Source organism: Diospyros lotus, chromosome 6, assembly GCF_014633365.1.
Source record: "Diospyros lotus cultivar Yz01 chromosome 6, ASM1463336v1, whole genome shotgun sequence".
Classification (NCBI taxonomy): domain Eukaryota; kingdom Viridiplantae; phylum Streptophyta; class Magnoliopsida; order Ericales; family Ebenaceae; genus Diospyros; species Diospyros lotus.
Genome location: NC_068343.1, coordinates 36,567,258 through 36,593,901, shown reverse-complemented (window position 1 = coordinate 36,593,901; position 26,644 = coordinate 36,567,258). Strand labels below are relative to the sequence as shown.

At 41.4% G+C, this 26,644-nt stretch overlaps 1 protein-coding gene across 1 annotated transcript in view; it reads right to left on the bottom strand.

The window, feature by feature from the left end:
* LOC127804852 (beta-galactosidase 10) overlaps positions 1-26,644 on the bottom strand; it is an 86,171-nt gene that overhangs the window by 5,740 nt on the left and 53,787 nt on the right. The window contains exon 15 of the mRNA XM_052341901.1: positions 8,274-8,381. Within this exon, the coding sequence (XP_052197861.1) occupies positions 8,274-8,381 (108 nt within the window). The remainder of the gene's footprint in view (positions 1-8,273; positions 8,382-26,644) is intronic.

Genomic DNA, 26,644 nt, shown 5'->3' with positions numbered 1-26,644 from the left:
CTTGGGTGGTTCTTTTTTAAGCATAGTTTGAAGAGTCTTAATGAGTGAGGATAATTGTGAGACGAAGTCAGATAGATGGTTGACTATTCCTAGGAATTGTTGGACTTGTTGCTTGGTGAGGTTTTCCTCAGGGAATCTAAGTAACCCAACAGCAATATGTGGTTGTAGGGAGATTTGTCCTTCATGAATGTTCATGCAAAGGAAATCAACAGTGGTTACTCCCATTACCATCTTTTTGGCAGAAAGCATTATCTCAGATTTTTTCAACAGGGAATGGAACTGTGTCAAGAGATCAATAAAAGCTTCAATATTAGGAGAAAATACGACAATGCCATCAATGTAGATAAGGGTTTGGGCTAAAGATTCGAATCATGGCCTTTTGGAAGAGAGGAGTTGTCTTGAGGCCAAATGGGATAACAGTCCACTGGTAGTGGTAATTGGGAGTGCAGAAAGTGATCTTGAATCTTTCATCAGAGTGAATACCTAACTGCCAGAATCCAGCTTAAAGATCAAATTTTGAAAAGATTTTTGCTTGAGCCAGTTTGGAACACAAGTTAGAGAAGTTGGGCATGGGGAACTTGTTGTCAGCAAGGAAATGGTTTAAAGGTTGGTAGTTAATTACCAGCCTTAATTTCCCTCTATTTTGTTCTGCTCTCTTGTTAACATCAAATGCTTGGCATGCCCATTGGGAGCAAGTATCCTCAATTAATCCTTCTCCTTTTAATTGAATCAATTCTTGGTTGGCGGGTAGGTAGTGTTCAGGGTTCATTCTTGCATGGCTAGCTTTGGTAGGATTGACATCTTCATTTCTTCTGAAGGGTAATCGTATGAAGAAATCTTCGTTCTTCCAGAAAGGAGAGAGACTTGGAGAGGAATTTGGTGTGGGTTTCAACACAACATTCATGGACAAGTTGGTTTTGGATTGGGGATGACTGGGTCATGCTGAAGAGGTTCCTAGAGGGGATGAAGGGTAAGAAAGAGCTTTTGTAAGTGAGACCTTCTTCCCTTGGTCAGATCTTGGCTTTCTAGAGTTGACTGATAATGTCCCATCCAATGATGAGGTCTTTTCCTGGCGAGGTTGATCTAAGGAATTTATCTTTGATTTGGAGACTTGGAAAGAATTAGAGATAGACAAGTTTACTCCTGTCTTTATAGAAAAAATTTCTCCATTGGTGGCTTGTAAGTATTGGTTAAGTAGTTTCCAAAAAGAGGCTGGTAGGATTGTAGGATTGAGTATCTAGCTTGTTGCTCCAGTGTCAAAGAGTCCGATAACCATGGTTGGTTTGGCATATTTTTCTGGGAATAGCTAGAGTTTGAGAAATAGGGTGGGCAGGATGGCTTGGAGTGGAGACTTCGTACTATAAGGAGTCACTATCAATTTCTTCGGAGTAGTCAAAATCAAATTCATAGAGATCTCGAATAAGACTATAGGGTTGTCTTCATTTGTTTCTAAGAAAAGGGATTTTAGGTCATCGTCTTGGAGAGATGTATTGGTGATCATCTGGACATGAGACAAGACTTTTTTTTCCTTTGTCGCATTGGGGGCAATTTTTTGCATAATGCCTAGGGCGCCTACAGATGAAACACGATCTCCCTTATTTTGTCCTTTTGGAATTTTTCTAGAGGCCAATTCGTTGTTTTCCATAAGCAGATTTGCGAGGGGCATAATGGGGGGGGGGGGGGGGGGGGGGGGTTCTTATTTTCTTGAAATGACGTGGGTTCTTGCCTGAGTAATCACAAGATCTTTTTTCGCACTTAAATCAGGAGGTCGATATGGGTGCAAGCCTTTACAATCTTGGATCCCTGCCTTTTGAGATCCAAGAGTGCTTGTTGCTGGGTGCAAAATTTTTGTATAGTTCTAAGCATTATCTAATGCAATTCTCTCAATGAAGTTGTTTGGAGTGAGAGTTCTTTGGTTTCAAGGTATCGGCAGACTTCTAGGCCCAAAGAGGGTGGAATGGAATTCAAGTATTATTGTTTGAGATTTGGGTTATTCATTCCCCCAAGGGTATAAAACCGTTTGGCGACTTCCTTAAAGCTGCAGTTTAGGTCTTTGGGATGGAAAGAGCAACACTTAACCTGAAAATATTCTTTTTGGGTTATCTCGATAACATGTGTTGGTTGCCCCCAAAACTCTCTGTGCATGTGCAAGATACAACGTTCAATTGAATCTTTTGTCAAGATCAACTGTTTTAAGAAGTCATCTAGTTTATCCTACCAATCACAGAGAATTCCGGCTGAGCAAGCAATAAATTTGCAAGAGACCAAGGTAACATTGGCATCAGACTTCTTGCTTTCTACTATGCACCAAGCTTGGAATTCTTGGCTACGAGAGTACCATCGGGATGGAGGGATGTCATCAAGGGTAAAACATGGGTGGGAGGAGAGGTTGACTGAGAAAGGTGAGGCATTTGGCACGGGACTGTTATGGTAGGTAGAAAAAGCAATATCCTTAGTATCCCAGGGAGGAGACATAGGAATTTTAGTATGGTGATTGGAGCCTGCACCATCATCACCCTGTTCTAGTCCTTTAGGGTGGCCAAATGTGGGAATAGTTTTGCGGAAGGTGAATATTAAAGGGGTTGTTGCCACGGATGTATCATCGGATTCTGAATCTGATGGTGTCTAGTATACTAATCTCATCATCATCTAGAGGGGCTTCTTAAGAACATAGCCTTCTTTGAAAGTCAGCTTGGTATGATTTCTGGGTGGGATGAGCTTGGAGGAGTCGCCATAGAGTTGTTCGATGGCCTGAACATCTACTTCATAGTGGCTTTTGTCACGCTAATAGTTAAGGTAATCTTGTGACCGGGGAGGGGTACAAGATCCTTGCGACATTTTGGTCATTTCGACTACTCGAGGATAGTTAGCTCTTAGCTTCTTAAGCTCTTGCTCTTGTTGGTAAAAATTCACTTTTTCAGCCTTCATTTTATTAATTTCTTGCTAGAGTTCTTTAATTCGTTTCTCCATTTGTTGTAACGGGACGAAAACGGCAAGCAGCATCTGGTCTATTTTTGCTTCAAGTTGGGATTGTGAGCTTGCAATCTGTTTAATCACTTGGTTTTGTGCTATAGCATTTTCAGACTGCCAGTTTAAAACCTGTTCTGTCGAAGAGGCTTGAATGGGAGTTCCATCAGATCGCACAATGCTTGGATTCTTAACCTTCGATGCATGGGAGACTTTTTGGCTAGGATCTTCTCTATTTTCTAGTGGGGGAAGCTCAGTTTCATTTTTTGGGGGAGGTGGATTGTTTTGTATCATTGCCACTATAGGAGCGATCACCGGGATAACAGGGACGAGTTTTGCCTTAGGGACCCATTTCTAGATAGATTTGGGTTTAGGGGAAACTGCAGAGCAGGTTGAGACGCTGTATCTTCATCGTTGTCGTCATCCCTTCCAGTTGGGATGATTGGGACTTGACTTTTTGGTGGTGGTGTGTATTTGACATAGTAGTTAAATTTTCTCGACGGTTCACCAAGGAGACCAATGGAAGGATCTCCCTAGGCATAATCTTGCTGGAGTTTATACTAGGAGGATTAGCAACCCTTCTTTTTATTTTGTTGAGGACTCAAAGGTGGGTTTGTCTTATAGATTGCATGCAGGAAATTCTTGGTAAGATCCTTGGCTTCTTCTTCTTCCAATTCCTTGAAGCATCTGTCGCAACCACATTCCTCTAGGTTTAGGCTAGGAAAGTGGTAATGGAATTTTGTCCATGTGGCAATTGCACGACCATTTGCTAGGAACTTATGTATTTCCAATTATTCTAGATCATAGTCTTAACACTAGTTAATGGAGAACTGGGTAGAGAAGCAAGGAGTTGGAGCCTCATGGTGTTTTTTGAAAACAATTTCCATTGTGCCATCCTTTCGTTGCTTGTAGACTGGATCAAATGATTGGATCAGTTTGGGATTGTGAAAACTTTGGTGTAACTGCTCATAATTAGTGACCCATGAGCCTGAAAGACATTTAAGCAGTTCTGATCTAGGAAGTTGCTTAGGAACAAATGTGCAGTTGGGGACTTGGTTGGAGTCCACACTAAGGAGCAGGGCTTCTGACTAATTGTGTGGAAAGGCAAGATCTAGGGCATGATTCTAGATACTGTAGGCCATTTGGTAGTGAAGTGTGGTGCTATAACTGGGAACACTTGGAATGGCGCCAACTATTTTCACTTGGACCCTAAGGGCAGTAAGTAACTGCAGGTCTGAGATGGGCATGTTGAAATTAGGAAACATGGTGACAAAGATGGTGTTGGTGTTGAGAGTGGTCTCCACTTTGCCAATGCAAGCATGCTGGTAGTTGGAAAATCTGGAATCAAGTAAGGCAATTCGGGAGACATTGGGTGTAATACCCTAAGAGCCTAGAAAATGGTAGTATATATCGAGAATAAGTAAGAAATGAAACAATACCAACTGGATACCTTTTGAGCTGAATGTAGGCAAAGAACTCCCGGGTTAAGCGTGTTTGAACTAGGGAAGCTTAAGAATGGGTGACCCCCTGAGAAGTTCGCATAACCCCATCAAGATAAGTTGTTCCAGTCCTTACTATCGCTCGATGCGGGATGTTATAGGTGGTATCAGAGCTGACCCCCGAGCCTTTGAGCGCAATGGTGGGGCAAACCTCAGCGAGGATGCTGAGTTCCTAAGGAGGGTGCGTGTAGGCACCTTAGGCGAATCCCACATCGACCATGTAAAGGGGGAAGATTTAGTACTGGTTGTAAGGTCGCATGACGAGGACGTCATGTGCTCAAGGGGGGGGGGGGGGAGAATACCCCAAGAGCCCAGAGAGGGTAGTATATATCGAGGATAAGTAAGGAAGAAAAGAACACCAACTGGATACTTTTTGGGCTAAATGTAGGCAAAGAACTCCTCGGTTAAGCGTGCTTGAGCTAGGGAAGCTTAAGGATGGGTGACCCTCTTGGGAAGTTCGCGTAGACCCATTAGGGTAAGTTATTTCAGTCTTTACTATCGTTTGATGCGGGATGTTACATTGGGGAGGCCTTTTCATCCATGGAAAGTGAGGGCAATGTGGACGGCACCAAAATGGATATGGATATATCCTTCCCGGAGCCAAACAGATGAGCAGGAAGCTCCAAGGTGACAAATTGTTCTTTCTCCATGGCAGGGATGAAGCAATGATCAAATTTGGTGCCTTGGGACAGTGGGGGAGATAAGAGTTGTAGCTTCTTTCAAGAGAGAGCAGTTGGACTTGGAGAAAGCCTTGTAAGGGTTAAGAAGGGCAAGGTCTATTACTGGAACTTTGGAATCATTGGGTAGGTAATTAATTTCATATAGGTAGTCTATTTGAGAAGCTAAAGAAGTACGTGAAGAGGAAGCAAGGGAATCGGAACGAGATAATGGTAGAGGATTTAGTGTATTCATGACGGGAAAGGAAGGCCTGGCCTTTGCTAACATTCAACAAGTAATGCTAAACATGAGGTTGCATAAGGAACTGGCTCTGATACTAGAAGAGCCTAGAGACAAGGAGAAGCATGAGGTATGCCTGGACTTACTTTTACACAAGGCGTGACACAAGCTACAAAACACAAACATGCCTTTCTAGTCCTAGCCTTTTACATGCTTTTCCACCTTTGGACTTTTAGGATCATGGGTCAGTAATGGTAGCATTCTGATGCGGATGATAGAGAGGCAATTGCATAGCATACTTGCTTCTCATCTTCTTCACAAGAACAGAGTGGTTTGCATCGAATGTTCTCTCCGCATAAATATCAAGATTCACATTCACATTTTAAGAGTATGCACTATTCCAATTCAACCTCCATGTAAATTGGGAAATGTACCCACAAGAACTATGGGAATTTCAGAGATGCATTTCAGTCATTAACTGCGTCATTCCACCGCAAATTTGGTTGTAGATAGGTGAAAATGTCCCATGGGAACAATACCCAGTCCAATACTCCCAAGAAATAATACAAGCCCAATTGAAATACCTTAACAGGGATCCATCCACCCCATTAACAGATGAACAAGCCTTTGATTGTCCATCTAGTAGCCAAACCCAAGGAAGCTAGTGAGATCCAATGATCCATGATAGTTAACCAGGTTTGTAACCAAATCTCAATAGTTTTCAGTAATTTCCAGCAAGAAAACAAGAACAATCCAAGACATTCGAGAGGCCCTTACTCTCTAGAATCTTCTACCCAAAAATCAGCTACTCTCTCCCTCTTCTTCTCAACTATTTATACCTCTCCTTTGCCCCCCTCTAATCAAATTCCCTTGCACATACAAATTATTCCCTCAACATGTGGATTATAAATATACCCCCCATGCGCACATGCTGGTTGTTACACCTACATGTGTTGATTCCCTATTTTAACCTTCATGGATGCTACTGTTTGTGGCGTCTTTGGTAGGTCCGGTAAACCGGTGGCCTATCAGAAGCATGCCGTCATCGTTCCAAGCTCAAAAAGAAGAAAATCTTGATTCATGGTGGAAGAGAATGGGCCTTCCATTTGACCCATATGACTCAGACTCTCTAAGCCCAGAATGCAACCTTGGTACTCCATGACTCAGCCTAAAACAAAGATCAGCTCAATTGCGGGCCCAGGATTGTTTATAAACATCATGCATGACGTAGTTTAACATTATTGTTAGGAATATGCTCTATAGTGTTTGTCAGTGTGCATGTGACTTTGTATTATTAAAGTGGTTTTCAATATGCATGTGACTTTGTATGTGTGTCCTTGTATTATTGTTGAGCATGTGATGCTCATGGTTAGGCACTTTCCCTCCCTTATATAAGGAGAACTTTGCCCCTTTTGTAGATCATCGAATCCCATAAATAAAATCTTTGTGTTTCTTTGTTCATGGAATTCTAAACATCCTTCCTAGTCCTTTGCTCAACATCTCTTCAGTAATGATAAACGTGATCAAAGAAGTGAAGAAAGTATGCTCTGTAGTTGCCTCTATTAAGGATCCTTTGCATCAGAATGCCATTATTACCGATCCATGATCCTAAAAGTCCAAAGGTGGAAAAGCATGTAAAAGGCTAGGACTAGAAAGGCGTGTGTGTTTTGCGACTTGTGTTACGCCTTGTGTAAAAGTCCATGCATACCTCATGCTTCTACTTGTCTCTAGGCTCTTCTGGTATCAAAGGTGATAGAGCATCACCCAACCTCAAACCCCTCTCCTTAGTAAAAAAAAAAAAAAAAAAAAAAAAAAAACAGCAATAGCTTCGTTTACCAAAACCGTGATGTTCTTCTCCTTAACACACTGCATCAGCCAAGTGACCCACTTCTGTCCGAAGCCCCATATTCTCATGATTTCCTCCAAATAAATCCAATCCACACTATCAAATCCTTTTCAAAGTCCAATTTAAACAAGACCAACCTCTTTCCCTTCTTTTTTGGAAAGTAAATCAGCTCATTTGCCACCAAGACCCCATCCAAAATCTGCCAACCTTTTAATGAAAGCACTCTGTGAGTCGCTAATAACTTCATGAATGATTGATTGCAGCTAGCCCACCAACAGCTTGGAAATAATCTTTTGTAAGCCCCCGATCAAAGAAATAGGGCAAAAGTCCTTTAACATAGAGGGGCTCTCCTTTTGGGAATAATGGTGATTTAACATGATATCCTATCAGTTTATGCAAATACCCAATCAAGGTTTCCAATTTGAAATCTGGATATATCCTATCAGATTATTCTTTTGGGAATAATGGTGATTTAACATGATATCACAGCACTAGTTCCAAGAGGTCTTGAGTTCACTTCAGTTGTGCACTCATGTTCTGTATGTGCTGGTACGCTTTTGTCTAGTGCATCTGCCAGTCCATATGCAATTATGGGGGTTACACACAAAGGGACACATTGAAAATTTTGATATATATTGTTGGGCTCCTTTATTAACATCTTAAGCTTTTAGGACTAGTACTTAACATATTAACCGAGCAATAGAAATATCACAAGAAAGTTTCCTTGCCTAACCCTTGGTTGCTATGCAAAATTCTATCAGAAACTTCACCAACTAATCAAATAAACCTGTTTTGTTGTCTGCACGACAATAGCCTAGACCCAGTTATATGCAATTACCAGAGTCCCTTTGTCATTCATATAAGCTGCATTTGAGAGACTCAATTTTCAATTAATGAGATGAAACCAAACTGCACTGGCCCACATAATTCTGAACCTAATTGCAGACAAAATAATTATAAATACTATTTGTACAGAAAATTATCTAATGTATTGGATACAATATTTGATGCTATTAAAAAAATAAAATCACCTGTGCACAAGATTGAAAAGAAAAGTATTACACCTTGTAGGTCCAAGCATGTGTTGACAAGTCCTTTGGCCCATTGTTGAAGCCCTCAATCTGCACACTTGCCAACCCTGCTCCAACCCATTCATACAATGGCCCTGCATTCTACAACAAAAAAGAAAATACAATGAGTTCGAAAATACAAATTTAAAGTAGTTCTAGTGATCTAAGGATGCAAGCCTTTTCCAAGAAGCAATAGGTTGCACTAAATATATGGAACGTAAATTTAGTAGAATAGAAGTTCAGGTGATCTTGTGGCAACACTTGAAGATCAAGTTATTCCAAGAAAACAAATGTCTCAAATTAATTGTTCAAAAAGATGGAAATTATTAAAGATGTTACTCATACAATTAAGGCATAATGGGTACATTAGAAAACCGTAACTCTTACTAGTGTTGTTAGATAAAACTAGAATTGAAACAAGTGTGAAATCTCTTGCTAAGAAACATGATGACGCTTCTTAAAGATACAAGGGGCATCCTACTATGCAAGGGATCCAACAACTCTTATCTTTGGAATTCAACTTAACTCAGATTCAATCCCATTCCCTCACTGCTTTCCACTAACCGATAGGAACTAAGTACTGCTCGACCTCAAATCTAGATCCCCAATATTTTAATAGTAGTCTTTTTTTATTTTCATTATGAATGTTGTAATATGAAGGCAAACCTTCAGTTGCTGTCTTCATCACCATCAGTTGCAGTTGCTGTCTCCATTGCCTTCTATTGTTGTTGTAAGGCATGGCATGGGCATTATATATATATATATATTAGAATTTTCCTAAACCCAAAATACCCCAAAGTGGGACCCACGATATGTTTGAAATTCAAAGAAAAGCACAACCCTCAATTCTTCCTCAATTCGACAGATTTTTCCCACAATATTCTCTCAAATCTTATCTCACAATTGCCCCCACAATCTAGAATTTTCCTAAGCCAAAATATCCCAAAGTGGGACCCACCATATGTTTGAAATTCAGAACAACCCCCAATTCTTACTCAATTCAACAGATTCCTCTCTATTTTTCCCACAATTTTCTATCAAATCTTATCTCTCACAATTGCCCCCACAATCTCCATCATCATCCCTCTCTCCCTCCATGATTTCATCCTTTATCTCTGTTGTTGCCAAAATACAACAATTTATTTGTAATCGTGGGAGAATGTAAGGTGTGCGGCTGATCACGGGAGTCTAGAGAGTCTTGAGGGTTCCAAGAGTGAAATGTCCTAAGAGTGGAGTCTTGTCACCAAGGTGCGCTGAGAGTAGAAGTCTCGTCACCAAGGTGCGCTAAGAGTTGGAGTCTCATCACCAAGGTGCGCTGAGAGTTGGAGTCTCACCACCAACGCGTTCTGAGAGTCTTGGTGACCGGGAGAGCCTTGATGATCGAGAGACTTACAAGACGAGAGCACCGTTAGGGGCGCGAGTGGGTGTCCCGGCGCAAACCCTTCGATGCTTAAGTCAACTCTTAAGAGCAAGAGTGCGAGAATGTATTGAGAGTGTGTACCTGAGATCAGAGGCGTGGCCTCCTATTTATAGCGGAAGGAGAGCGAAGACACGTGGCGAGCGCGCCGAGAGTCTCGAGGCCCATCCGAGAGTCTTGGAGCCCATCTGAGGGTGCGCTAGTGACACTCGGTCATGACAGAGTGAGTGTCCTTGTCGCTTCATGTCTTGAGTCGATACGAGAGGAAACAAGAGGGGAAAGGGTCTCCCTACTCACTTGGTCATGATCGAGTCAGTCATGAAAAAGAGGGGGGATTGGTCACCCTACCCACTCCATCATGACCGAGTGGGTCTTCTCCCACTTGCTTTGAGCACCCCCTTTTGTCTTTTGTCTTGGTTTGGTCTCATTTATGCTCCAACGCTTGGACCCACCCCTTAACCGAGTACATGTGTGATTTTCAGGGCATATCAATTGCTCCATGCTCTTTCGACCGAGGGAGTCAGGTGAAAGAGTATACGACACTACAAATCTTGCGTATTTTCTGCCATACTTTGTTTGCCTTTGGAAGACTGTTCGCGTGCGATCGTTCTTTATTTTCTGTACCTGCATGTGAGCTCCGGTGCCTTTCTGTCCCTTGAGCCCTTATAAATAGGGCTTAGGCCTCTCATTTGCTTCACATAGTATCTTAGTTGTGGGTATCTTCCAAACTCAAGCTCTCTCAAGTTTCGTCACATTTTTTACTCGGCGCGTTTTGAAGTCTTAGCGCGTTTCGAAGTCTTGTCGTGTGGGATATCTACCCACTCGGTCAAGTGACCGAGTGAGTATGATGGTGCGGACGAGGACCCTCTTAGTCATGACCAAGTGGGTACTCACTTGGTCATAACCGAGTGGGTGTGTCGTTGCTTGCCCCCGTCGCCTTTTTTGCTCCTATCAAAGGCTCGTCTTCTTTTCGTTTGTACCGATGCTCTTGTATTGTTTTTCGTTGTAGGTGTTGTTTGCTGTGGCCAACCGTACTTCTTCACTTCTTTAACATTAAAGTAAGGTAATCTCTCAGGCCTCTTCAATATGTTGAGGAGAAGACTGGCACCACCCCCCAGCCCCGCGCACATTCCCGAGAATTCAAGCTCTTGGCTTCGCTTAGGGGGACTTCAAAAGAGTTTATGATGCTACCCCATCGGGATATATGGTGAGATATCCTTGCCTTGACAAGCCTGACCCTTCACAAGTGGATAAAGGCTCTTTAGGCATTCATTATGCATCATTTGAAGTGGGACTTCGTTTTCCTTTACCACCTTTTGCCAGAGGGTGGTTGCATCACTACGGGATCATTCCAACCCAACCCCACCCTAATGGTTGGGCTCAACTGGTGGGCTTTTCGATCCTTTGTCATCAATGGGAAGTGGTCCCCTCCTTGATGCTTTTCAACTGTTTCTACCAGTTACGGAAGGCTAGCAAGGATTGCCAACCCTCCAAAAGATATCCGGCATCGACTTGTTTGTCAATCTTCCCAACAAGATTAATCGATTCGAAGGTCGTTGGTTGGTGATAGAACCTCCGCCTGATTGGGATGCTCCTCTATCTTGGAACCATAATAACGCTTGCCAAGCGTGGTTTCCACCCCCCAAGGACGTTCGGGGTGTGTATCGTCATCTTAGGGGGACACTAAAGGCACAAGGTCCTATTGAATTGTTCGGCCTCTTGAGCTTGGAAAATTGTAACGCCAACTGCTCCTCCTCCACTCTCTACGTTGTCTGACCGAGAACAAAGCGATGTAGGGATGGCAAGGGTCAAGGAGGAGGAGATGGAAATGCCCGGGCAATCTTCGTATCCTCTTTTCAATCCTTAGGAGAAAATCACTCATGGGGGTAGATTTCCTTTCGTTATCATCTTCATTGTATTTTTGTCATATTACATCTTCTACCTAATGCTTTACATTAATCTTTGTAGAGATGGCAAAAATAAGTAGACTGGTGGAATTGCGCAGGCGCCACGGCGAGGAGGCACAAGTTGCAACAACGGCTGGAACTTCTGTTTGTCTCACTGAGGGATCTACCAGCTCTCAACCTCCTCGGTCGCGTAGGCCTGCTAGAGTCTCTCCGTCCATGGTTGAAAGGCGCCACCGCCCGAGAAGTGACCGCTCGAACATAAGAGCTCCCCCTTCTACCGAAAGCCTGTTGACAGTTCCTCCGTCTCAGGAAGAAACCACAGATGCTCCTTCTCATGCTCCCAGTTCCTGGGGAGGACAAAGCTCATCTTCCCGATTTGATGGAGACATGGCCTGAGTGGATAAAGAATGTCGACGCCCCATGATCCCTAACAGGAAGGATTGTTGTCGCCTTGATAGTGAGAGGTCACTGGGGTCACCTCCCACTCTTCCCCTTCTAGGCGAGGTGAGGCATACAATGATTCTTGGGGACAGTACGAAGCTTAATGGACGAGACTTTCAAGTTTCCCCCAGGGTGCTAGAAACAGATTATGTTTCCGAACCTGGGATCGATGCCCGTCTTATCTACTCCACTATTCTCCTTCGAGATGAGCGACGATTTATTGGCAACAACCATGCGCAGGCTAGGGATGAAGCCGAGCAATACCTGGTGTAGGGGATTCAGGGGATCATTGCCTCTAACGCACGAGATAGGGCATATCGTGAGCAAGTGGATGCCTAAATATTGGAGTGGAGGAACCGACAATCTGCTTGGAATGAAGAACGTCAAGAACTAAAGTATCACGCTTGCCAGGCGGAGGTAGGGAAGCTAAATGTAGAGGCGGAATTAGAGGGGATGCGTGCCCAGCTGTTTGAGGTTGAAGTTGGCACCTCGGGTCTCCAGGGAGAAATCCGGGATTTGCGCTCCAAGCTGGAGGCCACAGAGCGGGAGAATGTTAGGGTGAGGGCAACACATGAGGAACTTTTGCAAGAACACTCCTTACGCTTGGCTGAGCTAGAGATAAGTCACAGGTAGGCTCGCACCATTCAAGCTGAAGCGGTGAAGGAATATCGCCTTTTGACCAATTGCCAAGACAAGAAGGGCAGGCACGCCGCAGGCTTCTTGAAGTACGACTTTTACATGGCTCGCACCTATCTGGAATCCCAACGCCCTAGGGAGACTTTTTCTAAACTTTTGCTTACTCCAGAGGTCAAGGAGTCTACCCAGGTAGACTGACGTCAGTTTGAACTGGATACCCCTATGAGTCCTTATTCATATTTGGACTCTTTCATGGTGGATGATTTGGAAAATTTGATGGGCCCATGGGTGTCGTAGCCCTTCAATCGTGGGGGCGAGGATGGGGTGGATGTTATTCAAGACCTCGAAGTGATCGAGGAGGTTCTCGGTGAGGCTGCCGAAGGCGTGCCAGCTATTGTTGAGGCTAAAGAAAGGGAACTTCCTACGGCATCTACGCAGATTCCTACCGCGTCCTTTGGGTCCACTAGGTGTTCATCTCGAAGATCTCACTCATGCGAATAGATTTTCTAGGCTGCTGTTGTTTTTTTTTTTTTTATGCATCTTGTACTTTCAATTTTCCTTTCAGTAATAAAAGTTGTACTTCCACTGTCATTTTATTCTCGGCATTCGTCTTCCTTATTTATATTGCTCAATAAGATTCGCACCTAGAGTTCAAATGCCCTTAAACCCCTAATGTTCGATCGTGAGCGGGACAATGGGTCTGGATTTATTTTTCCCTCTTTGTCAGGCCGTGAGCAGAGCAACGAGCACAGATTTATTTTTCCCCTGTTGCCGGGCCGTGAGGGGGGCAACAGGCTTGAATTTATTTTTTCCACGTTGTCGAACCGTGAGCGGGGCAATGAGCATGAATTTATTTTTCCCTTGTTGCCGGGCTGTGAGCGGGGCAACGGACTTAAATTTATTTTTCTCTCATTGTTGGGCCGTGAGCAAAGCAATGAGCACGAATTTATTTTTTCCTCGCTACCGAGCCATGAGCGGAGCAACGGACCTGAATTTATTTTTTCCTCGTTGCCGGGCCGTGAGCGGGGTAACGTGCACGAATTTATTTTTCTCTCGTTGCCGAGCTGCGAGCGGGGCAATAGGCTTGAATTTATTTTTCCCTTCTACAAGTGAATCATGGAAAAATATACTAAACAAAATAAAAGTAATGAACACAGAAGCATTACAGAAGCATTTTTTATGAAGTTCAACCAAATGTTCCTACATCCACGGCCCCAATTAGGGCTTATACTATTGCTGATACTTTGTCAGATACAACATTCATATACAACTTGAGATAATTCAAATTCCACGTTTTCCCGAGGGTTTCCCCTGAAGGGTTTGTAAAATACATGTGTTGGGGCCAATCAATTTCTATACGGGGTATGTCCCTCCCAATTGGCTCACAACTTCCCATCATCCTTGAGCACATTGGTTACAGTAGACCTTCTGAGCACTAGATCGCCTTCTTCCATGGGCCTATTCCTTACCCGGGAGTTATAATACCCAGCAATTCTTTTGTGATAAGCAGCCATCCTCATGGCGGCGTAGTCCTGTTGTTCTTTGATCAGATCCAAGTACTCACGCAATGCCTCGGAATTCCGCACTTCAATCCATTTGGTGAAATAACCAATGGCTACCAGTAAGGATTTCCTTTGTCCCGGTGCTTGCGAGAATGGACCCAAAATATCTAAACCCCACTGGACGAATAGTATAGGCTAGAATACAGGTTGAAGCTGAGATATCAGTGCAGATTGAATTGGAGCGTGTCGCTGACACTTGTCATATGATTTGACTTTCTTTAATGCGTCTGATCGTAACGTGGGCCAAAAGAACCCTACCCGTAAAACCTTAGCTGCCAGGGCACTTACTCTCAGATGCTCACAACATACCCCACTATGGATTTCTGTTAGAGTGTATTCGGCTTCCTGAGGGCCCAAACACTTGAGAAGTGGCATGGTGAAGGCCCGCTTGTACAATACCCCATCTATATGTTAGGAAACCACGACCGTGTAGGCTTCAATTCTGCCAAATTTCAATCCGCAGAGACACAAACGCGATCTCCTCCAAGTTGGTCCACACGATCAATCCTTCCACGGACGCCTTGGTCATGCTAGCAACCCTAAACACCTTTAGAGAAAAAATCGAAATCTTTCTTCATTTTTTTCCAACTTCTTAAGCAACATATAAATAGAGTTTAAGAACCCTAATCGTGCCTTGAAAAAACCCTAACACTTTAGGTCCGGCCCTTAATCACATTGGGCCGACTCTCTCTTTTTTAATAGTGGAATGGGCTCGATATAAGTGTGTAACCCCTTAGGTCCACCATTAGTGTTTCATGATCGTCATCTCTATGCATGACCATATTCCATAAGCCTACTTGATCTATGGACTTTGTCAAGTATGGATTACAATAAATAATGACGATAACCATAAATGACAAATAAAAACATAATGCCTTGTAATAACAATTGATTGAAGATAAATAATCCCAATGTAAAGTATGATCAATTACATAAAACATGATTGGCTTGTGGGGCATAACTCTAACACTATAATGGTAAACCTTGCAGCCCGTATTCCAAGTCTTCTTGCTTCTAGTGGATCATTGGGTAGTTCATTGCTGGTTAGATATTGATAGAGGGCGTTCGCTAGTAAACTCTTGTTTCAACACATGTCACTTCATTCTCTTCAATGCTCAGTCGATGAAGCATCTCAACAAATACTGTTCGCCTGGTAGTTTCTTTAGTCGACGCCAGCTTAGATAAAGCATCAGCGTGCCCATTGAGTGATCGATTTATTTGTATCAACTGAAAATTCTGAAACATATGTGCCATGCCTTTTACCTTTTGCAAGTATTGTGCCATCACCTGTTCTTTGGTCTTGCACTGCTCATGGAACTGCTAAACAATCAACTGGGAATCACTGTGGGCAATTAACTGCGTTTTTTCCAGTTTTCGCGCTAACCTCATTCTAGCAATCAGTACCTCATATTCTGCCACATTGTTGGAGCTTAAAAAGGCGAACCGTAGAGAGTATTCTAGCATTTCCCTCTCGGGTGGTATAAGTACTATCCCGACCCCGTTTCCCTGTGAGCTAGACGCCCCGTCCACAAACAGTAGCCATTCAGTCTGCTTATCTCCCCCTATCTCACTGAAGGGTGTACACTCTACAATAAAGTCTACCAAAGCTTGTCCCTTTATGGCTTGCCGGGGTTGAAACTATATATCGTACTCACTCAATTCAATAGACCATTTGATGAGGTGACCAGAACATTTGGGCTTTTGCAAGATACTACGTAATGGTTGGTTTGTCAGTACAACGATAGAATGAGCTTGGAAGTATGGCCTCAGTTTTCTGAAGGTGTTTAGTAGAGCCAATGCCACCTTTTCAGTGAAGGGATAACATGTCTCAAGACCTTGTATAACCTTGCTGACATAATATACTGGGTTGTCCACCTGTCCCTCTTTTCTAATCAATACATCACTTATTCCTTTGTCGCTTACGCCCAAGTATAAATATAATATCTCCCCAGTTTCCAGATGTGTCAATAGGGGAACCTCTTTTAAGTACTCCTTTAATGCCTCAAACGACTTTTGGCATTGCTCTGTCCACTCAAACTTTTTTCCGACCATTACTGTCTGAAGAAACGGGAGTTCTCTCTCGGCTAACTTGGAGAGGAACTGCCCTAGAGCCGCCATCTGACCTATTAGCCATTGCACATCCTTAATTGATGTCAGGGGCTCCATATCCAGTATCGCTTGAATTTTTTCGGGGTTCGCTTCGATGCCCCTTTGCGTGATCATATACCCCAAGAATTTATCGAATTGTACTCCAAAGGCACATTTTGCTGGGTTCAGCCGCATTTTGTATTGTTTGAAAACTTCGAGCACTTGTGTTAGCTTTTCCACTTGTGATTCCTTCTCCTGACTTTTCACAATCAAGTCATCAACATATGCTTCCATTGTATCACCTAACAACTCCTTAAAGACTTTATTCACCATGCGCCGATAAGTGGCCCCGACATTCTTTAGCCTAAAGGGCATGACCTGGTAACAGTAAGTCCCCTTCTTTGTAATAAATGATGTTTTCTCCAGGTCTAAAGGATACATCATTATTTGATGATACCTTGAGAAGGCATCCAAGAAGCTCAATAATTGATACCCAGATGTTTCATCCACCAGACGGTCAATCCGAGGTATTGGGTAAGAATCTTTGGGACATGCCTTGTTGAGATTGGTGAAGTCCACGCACACGAGAAATTTTCCATTGGGCTTCTTAACCATGACAACATTTGCCAGCCATTTTGGACACAACACTTCTCGAATGAACCCCGCCTTTAGTAATTTATCGATTTCCTCTTCTAGTGCTAACAGCCTATCTGGGGTAATATTTTGCCTCTTCTGTCGGACAGGCTTGAACTGGGGATTTACATTCAAATGTGACATATCATGTCCGAACTAATCCCGGGCATGTCATTTGTTGTCCAAGCAAAGACATTCAAGTTTTGTCGAAGACACTTCATAATCTCTTCTTTTACAAGTTCTGGAAGCTGTGAGTCAGCATATGCCAATTTCTCGAGATCAGTCTCGCTTAAGTATACTGCTTCTAACTTTTCAACAAGTTGGGGTTTGTGGGCGGTCTCTTTTGCCAAAGATTTATGTATGGCCTTCTCAGCAATAGATAAAGTCTCCTCAGTCCTTTTTTCCCTTTGTAGATGACACATAACAGGTCCGTGCCTTCTTCTGATCCCCTCGAACTTGTCCCACTCCTGCTAGCGTGGGGAACTTCGTCAATAAGTAGCAGGAGGACACTACGACCCTCATATCATTGAGTAGGGGTAGGCCCAAAATCATGTTGTATGCTGCTGAAGGGGCTTTGACCACCATAAAGTTCGCTTGTCTAGTCACACTTTGGGGGTCTGTGCCCAACGTGATTGGTAACTGAACAGACCCTACCACTGGGACAGCCTCCCCAGTGAAGCTGTACAAAGGGGAGGACACTTTCCTTAATCGGTCATGAGATATATGCATTTGCTCAAAGCAATTCTAGTAAATCAAATTAATAGAGCTACCGCTATCCACCAAGATTCTATTGATAGGGTGCTTGGCAACAACTGCAGAATTACCATTAGATCATCATGTGGAAATATTATATCACCTCTATCGGCAAGAGTGAACATAACTGGCTCCTCATCATCCCTAACCTCCATCACCGAATTAACCTGGTAAGCCTGACGAGCGTATACCTTTTGTGAGGCTGAAGTGTCTCTAGCCAGGGTTTCACTGTCTGAAATAACATGGATGGCTTGGTGGGTCGGTTCATCATCTAGAGGGGGGTCTTGTCTGCAATCCCTTCCCCTCTCTTGTTGTCTTTGGTTTTGTCTTTCATGCCCCTCATGCCTGTCTTCCTTTCGCCAGGGTTCTCAACCTTCCTCTTCTTCATTCCGCACATATCTTTGCAGATGTCTTTCCCAAATGAGCATTTTAATCTGATTCTTCAATTCCCTACAGTGATCTGTAGAATGTCCCCAGGTCCGGTGGTACCTGCAATACTCTTCTCCATTTTTTCCCATGGGTTTATCAACTCTTTGAGGCAGCTTGAGGAGACCCACCCCCTCTATCGTTGCGAGTATGGCCAATCGAGGCTGTAAAAGCCTGGTGTAGTGATTAAACTAGGGTTTAGGTGCATCTACTCTCCTAGCCCTCGCTTGTCGTTGGATAGAGTCTTCTTCTCCTTCATGTTCCTTTCTCTTTCGCTCCCGGTCTTCATTTCCCCCCACATTTCTCATGATCTTGGTGTGGAGGATATTTCTGTTTGCTCTGACGAACAAGTCTGCCAGGGACATTGGAGGGTTTAGGGAAAGCGACTCTTGAAGTAAGGCAAATCGTGTCTGTTGGAGCATAGCAGACATTGCCACCCTTGACCGGAAAATCGGGAACTTCGAGAGTGGTGTTGCGAAATCTATCCACAAATTGACGTAGAGTTTCTTCATTCCCCTGTTGGATACTGAGCAACTGTGTGGCGTCCTTTTTCTTCGACAATTAATCACAAAAGCCTTAACAAATTCTGTTCTAAGCTACCCAAACGAAGAAATAGAGGTTTCAGGTAAAGTGTTAAACCATGTTCGAGCGTGCCTCGACAAAGTTAGGGAGAAGGCCCGGCACATTATGTCATCGTCCCATCCATGCAATATCATCAACGACTAATAGTTTTGAATGTGATCATAAGGATCATCCTTGCCTGAATAGGGAGTGATTTGGGGCATCTTGACTTTTCTGGGCAGTGGTTTCTCTAATATATCTGCAGTAAAGGGATATTTTCTACGCTGTTGTTCCTCTACAGCCGGGATTAGTTTCTTTCGTTCAAGTACTTCTTCGACTACCCTTTTCATGTCATCTCGTATACTTGCTATTGTTTGGTTATCCTATCTTGTTGGCGTACTGGCCATAGTTTCATGGTACCTCCGTCTTTGTGGGCTCCTAACCCTGTTCTCCATTCGCGGGTTTTCATTTCTTTTGGGCGTAACATGAGGATTCTTTCTTGGTGGTGGTGATCTCGGCCTACCTTCCTGACGAGGAGAGTGATATTTTACTCTTGTAAGAAGTGTTTTGATAATGACAAGTTATATGTCAAGTATTCGAACCTAAAGTTCTTGCTTCTAAATGTCTCAAAAATCAATTTCAATGATTTCATATGGTATACATATTCGTAGAGTATTTGCTTCAAAGTTTCAAGAAGTGTTTTTGATTGAAAAGAAACTTATATCAAGTCTTAAGTATCAAAGAGTTTTTCAAGAGAGCATCAATTATATCTTTCAAAGAAAGCATTAAAACATGTTTTAGGAGATTGGAAAAACAAAGCATTATTATTCAAATTATTCTCCAAACATGAGAAATCATATGATCAACATATTTTGCACTATTATTTAATTGTTCAAGCTTAGCATTTACTTATTCAATGAACATGATTGCTACTCATTTTGGGCTTAATATTGTCAATATAGGTACACATTACATGCATAGCGGACATGGAGCAAAAAGAGTGATTTTGGTGCATGATGGGAGTGAAATAAAGCTTGAAGGCATGGTCGGGTATCGAATTAAAAGAAAGCAAAAGAGTATCGAAAGCAAGAAGTGGAAGATGATAAAGCAAGAGGCTAAAGAAGAAGGCTAGCGGACCTATAGCAGAATGCATACCGCTGTAGGACCGCTATAAGGTTTAGTTTCTGGAGCTCACGGTCCTACAGCGGAATGCATACCGCTGTAGGACCGCTTTAGGAATTGCTATCTGGAGCTCACGGGTCTACAGCAACAAGCATACCACGGTAGGACCGCGGTAGCGTTCTGAACTTCAAATCAAGGCTCGATTTCGACCCATCTCCGTCCAAATGAATGAAAAATGAGAGTTTTCACTATGCACGACTCTAATAACCCAAAAACCACTATATAAAGACTTATTCTTGAGGGTTTTGGGGGAGTTTTTTGCATGGAAGAGAAGCGGACGAAAGATTGAAGACACTTGGGTTGTATTTTTCTTTTTTTTTTCAATTCTTTGCTATGGATTCCAAGTCTTTTCTTTTTCTTTTGATTGCAAGAATGCATTGCTAAGTTTTTATAACTAGGGTAAATGATGAAACCTCGACTTCTAATGGTTTGATTTAAAGTTATTCGGTTTGCTATTTTCTTATCTATTCAGGTTGATTGTTTGTTATGTTCATAATGTTGTTTTGATGCTTGATCACTATTGGAACATATTTGTGATTTGTGTTGCTTTCGAGGGATTCAATACGGATTAGACATGGTAGCTAACAATGTAGGGTCCTATAATAAGTAGAGATACCGTTATGCCCTATGAAATCACTTTGTGATGATCTCCGTGATTGAATGCATGTTTATATGTTTGAAGATTAACTAGAGATAGCTAATCTCATATATATATATATATATAGAACTGAATGACCATCGAGAGAGGCTTTTGGTTGTAATTGGATCATTGATTTTCAACCTAAGATAAGGAATAGCAAGACCCGAGTAATGAATAATTGAATCATAGAAGGCTGATGGTGGATTCACAAACCCTAGTGCCTTAACTTTGAGAGTTTTTGAATCAAAGAAATTATTTTGTTTGCATATCTTATTAGTAAATTAGTTTTCATTACAGTTGAAGTCTTTGTTAATGTGTGTGTTAGGTTAAGGTTAAATCAATTAGAGTAACCGTCAAAAGTTAGTCCTCATGGGTACGACACTCTATTCATCACTGTATTACTTGTCATGATTCGTCCACTTGCCGGATAGAATAGGCAGGACATCATACTTCAAATGTTACCAAAGAATCATAAGTCTTTAAAAAGAACCAAGATTAAAAGAGGTATCTTCAAAAGCTAGCATTTTTAAAACTATTGACTAAGTTCATGTTTTTGCCTTGGATTTGTCGACAAAGAAGCTTGCATCAGTCGACTACTAGTGTTCAAGAAATTGCATCTATTGACAGAAAGCCTTGTTTCTGTTGACTAATAGTAAAGTCATCTTGCTTGACATATTTTAGTTAGTCTTACTCAGTCGACTAAGGTTTGATTTTTGTCGACTAACTCTATGTATGCTTTTATATATTTTTTCATTGGGCTCAATCTGTTGAGTAACTTACCAACTTCTATCGACAAACAACATTAGTTCCTTAGTGTTGTCGACAGGAAGCTTCAATCTGTCGACTATGTCTAATTGTGTATTATAAGTTTGTCGACGGTTTGTTTTTTTGAAATAAATAACGGCTAGTTTTGTCCACATTAAATGCTCGCCCAACTACCACCAACGGCTCTATTTTTGTCTTCAAGCACCATCATCTATAAACAGGTGGTTGAAGGATCATTTAAGGCTGCTGAAGAACATTCAATTTTATACCTACTGAGAATTCAAGATCATCGCGCTTTAAATTTTCTATTCTCTCATTCTCTATTGTATCAAGGCTCTGTTCTTCATTTGTTTAATCTTATTTTCAGCCTCGTAGTTTACTTCGAGAGAACGTGTAACTAAGAGCATAAGCTCTCAGAATCTCAAATTTATTTACCGTTGTATTTTATCTTCCAAGTTTGTAAGCTTGAGGGGCTATCTGAGTGATAGGAGGTTGTATTTCTTCCTAGTCTTAGACTAAAGGACTTACTTGATTAAGTAGGGGGTGATATATAGATTGGTTTGCAAAATCCTTAGTGAGGAACTAAGATAGTGGACTACGCCTGAAAAGTCGAACCACTATAAATTGTGGTCTCCTGTTATTATTTCCTCTTTTCATTTCTTCTAGCATTACATTTTGATATTCACTCTAATTTGATTCATATCGTTTTCAATCAAGTTTTTTTGCAAGCTCCAGTTAGATTTTTAAATAACCCAATTCACCCTCCCCCCTTCTTGGGTGTTAGTGCCATTGCTACGTTTGTATCAATTGGTATCAGAGTAGGTTCTCATTGTTTTTACTGAGGTTTAATCACCTAGGGACAAGATCCACACAATGGCACACTTTGCTAGCTCTTCTCATCATGAAGGACAAAGCACTTCACATCTACCTTATTTTGATGGTACTAACTATAATTATTGGAAAGCAAGAATGCATATATATCTTATGCAGGACACAAGCCTTATGCAAGCTATTAAGAAAGGAGTCACCTTAGCCTACTATTTCGGAGGTAATACACAACAGATTTTAGAGTACAAATAAATCAAGATAATTGCTATTTTTTTACTCTCATCTACTCCTATTATTTATCCTGATTTTTAGGAATTTATCTTTGCTGCACCTTATCCCTTATCATCACCGGATTATTCTCCTCTCGCTACATATCAGCTACGACTTCTTCTCTTTATGTTAACTCCTTAGCAACTAAGACTCTTCAACACCACCCCCTCAAGCCTAGGAATAGATATTTCTCACTCCTACCTTGTCAATGAGAGTCTCGAAACCTGGTCTTGCCATGGATTTGGTAAGAACATCTGCCACTTGATCTATTGTGGGAATATATATCAGCCTTATATCTCCCTCTTCAATCTCTTGTTGGATGAAACTTTGATCAATTCGGAAATGCTTCATTCTATCATGTTGCACCAGGTTGTTGACAATGCTTATGGCCGACTTGCTATCACAATATAGCCTTGCTGGTTTGGTTAAAGGCATTTGTAGATCCTCCACTAGTCTCACTACCCAAATTAGTTCACAAATCCCTTGGGCAATTGCCCTAAATTCTACTTCCGCACTACTTCTAGCCACAATAGTTTGCTTCTTACTTCTCCATGTGACTAAGTTCCCCCATAACTTCGTACAGAACCCTAACGTAGACCGAGTGTTAATAACTGAGCCTACCCAATCTGCATCAAAAAAACCTTCGGCACCTCTTTCATTAGTCTTTTGGAACATCAATCCTTTACCCAGTGCACCTTTTAGGTACCTCAAAATGTGATAAACGACTGTCAAATGTTGTTGAGTTGGAGCATGCATAAACTGGCTTATGATGCTCACTGAATAAAAGATGTCTGGCCATGACAAGGAAAGATAAATTAATCTTCCAACTAGCCGTTGATACCTCCCCTTGTCAACCGATGGATCATCATCCCTTTTTTTATACTTCCTATTTCTTTCTAGTAGAGTATATCTTGGTTTGCACCCAAGCATTTTTGTCTCTTTTAGAAGATCAAGAGTATACTTTCGTTGGGATATTATCATACCTTCTTTCAACCTTGCTATTTCCATCACTAGAAAGTATCTCATTGTTCCCAAGTCCTTTGCCTCAAACTCTTCTTTCAATCTCTGTTTTAGGATTGCCATTTCATCGATATCATCCCCTGTAATGATAATGTCATCCACATATACTATTAAGATACATCTTTTTCCATCTCCATGTTTAGTGAACAGAGTATAGTCGGCCTCACCTTGCTTATAGCCAAATTGTTTCAAAGTTGAGCTGAACTTCTTAAACTATGCTTTAGGGGATTGTTTCAAACCATAAAGGGATTTATGTAACTTACATACCTTGCCAATTGTTCCTTGTTCCTCAAAACCGGGTGGAATCTTCATATATACTTCCTCTTCTAACTCACCATTTAAGAATGCATTCTTGATGTCGAATTGGAACAACTCCCAATCTAAATTTACAGCAATAGATAGAAGCACCCTAATTGAATTTAGTTTTGCCACTGGAGCAAACGTTTCCTCATAATCTATCACATGGGTTTGAGAGTACCCTTGGGCAACTAACCTTTCTTTATAGCGGTTTATACTTCCATCTGATTTGTGTGTGATGGTAAAAACCCATTTGCAGCCTATAATCTTCTTGGTTTTTGGTAGATCAACCAGTTCCCATGTTTGATTGCTCTCCAATGCCTTCATCTCCTCCATCATAGCCTTTTTCTAGTTTGGATCTCTCAAAGCTTCTTGTATACTGCCTGGGATGGACACTCCATCCATGGTTGTAGTGAATGCCTTAAACTAAGGGGATAACTTGGAATAGGTTAGGTAATTTGATATTGGATGTTTTGCACAAGACCTTATCCCTTTCCTGATGGCAATTGGCAGATTCAAATCGCTGTTCATTGTGTTGTTTTCTTCACATGGTAGACTTATCCTCAGTTCTAACGATTGGGTGATTTGAGGATCAAGTTGTTTTGTCTCCTTGAATATACCTTAACAGGTTTTTCTGGACTCAAGTCTTCCTGAATATACCTTAACAATTCAAGGTTCGATATAACCTGAAAGCTCTAATACCATTATATAGAAATCGCCAACCGTGTAGGCTTCAATTTCGTCCGATTCCAATCCGTAGAGACGCAAGTGCGATCTCCTCCAAGTAAGTCCACACGATCGACCCTTCCACAAACGCCTTGGTCGTGCTAGCAACCCTAGACGCCTTTTGAGAGAATCTAAATTTTCTCCTCTTTTCCAGCTTCTTAAGCGGCATATAAATAGAGTTCAAGAACCCTAATCATGCCATGGAAAAACCCTAAACACTTTAGGCCAAGCCCTTAGTCACATTGGGCTAACTCTCTCTTTTTAATTGTGGAATAGGTTCGATCTAAGTGTGTGACCCCTTAGTTCCACCATTAGACTAGATGTGGGACCAATTCTATTGAGTTATATCAAGGCCCAACTTATTAGATTAATTAAACTCATGGGTTTCTTAATTAACGCATCTCATAAAATTCTTAATTAAACTCTTTAATTAATAGTTTTAGAATTAATCAAATTAATTCTAAAATCCTACATATCATGGTTAACGTCTAGCAACATGCCATGAATACCTAGCCAACGATGGAAGAAAGGCGAACCTTTTCAATTGCAATTACCGTGCAGTAAAATTCTTTCATCGATCTATGTCCTAATTGAATTTAGGGTATGGTTTTATGACGAAACCCTAATCATTTAATAACTATGTATCCATTCCAAATTTATGACTTTGATAGGTGAAATCAAAACACCTTTTGATTTCCACCTCACATTGGCCAAGGATTTTCTCAGTCATGAAATCATCGGAATACATAGGACATCTTATCATCTTGACAATAAGCGATTAATCCTATTTTGACATTCACAAGCCTTCATATGTAACAAGGCCACGCCTAATGACAGTTTGCTAACGACTCCATTAGAATCCAAAAAGAACCAAGGCGTAACTAGTCAAATATAAAACTACCATAATGTCTCAAGTCTAAGAATCAATCTGCACAATTGCAACATAGAAATTCCAATTCGACATTAAACAATAACTATTAGGAATTCTGTAGCGGGTCAGTTCAATGTACCTATTCTTATAATAAGCACCCACATATATGTACTGGTGTCCTCACATCAATGTCCATGAAACAAGACGTTCTCCTAATTGAGCATGCATCATATGTGTTAGCCTATCCGAGTTATTAGTGTCCATTCCTGATAACTCTATGACTAGGAACATTTAAGATCAAAGCTTATAAGGAATATGTTTCATGATTGTCATCTCTATGCGCGACCATATTCCATGAGCCTATTTGATCTATGGAATTTGCAAGTATGGATTGCAATAAAAATGATGACAACCATCAATGACAAATAAAACATAATGCCTTGCAATAACAGTTAATTGAAGATAAAGAATCCTAATGTAAAGTATGATCAATTACATAAAAATATAATAGCTTGTGGGGCATAACTCTAACAAGGTATACCCAACATACTCTTGTGTGGTCATCTATGAAGGTCACAAACCACGTAGCACCACTCAAGTTTGGAACCCTAGCTAGTCCCCAAATATCACTATGGATCAAATGAAACGATTTGTAAGGAGTATATGGTTTTGGTTGATGAGAACTATGAGTTTGTTTGGCAAGAACACAATGATCACAATTGAGTACCAAATTGTTTTTATTGATGAATAACTTAGGGTATAGATGTTTCAAATATTGAAAACTATGATAACTAAAGCATCTATGCCATAACAAAATTTCAGAATTCAAGCTAATTGAAAGAGAAAAACTAGGAGCTAACTGACTAGGAAGAGCCTTGTTGTCCAATATCCAATAAAGATCATCCTTTTCCTCAGCGCTGCCAATTATCTTCCCCGTGGACTAGTCTTGAAAAATACAATATGAAGGGAAGAAAGTCACAATGAAATCCAAATCCTTAGGGAGTTTACTCACTGATAGTAGGCTACATTTTAAATTTGGCACATACAAAATAGAATCAAGAGATAAACCAGCCACACACACACTTCTTCTTCCCTTAACTGAGGATACTGTTCCATCTGCCATCAGAGCCGTTAGTTCCATCTCTTTCACATGAAAATTTTCAAGTATGGTAGTAGATCCGGTCATATGATTGGATGCTCCGGTATCTACAACCCAATAACACTCACTCATCCTTCTAGTAGTTAAGAAGAACACTAAATTACCTCTTTGTGCTATAGGCATTGAAGTGTTGGCTGCAAATCCATTTGATTTCTTTGAAATATGGGTGAGACTTAACAATTT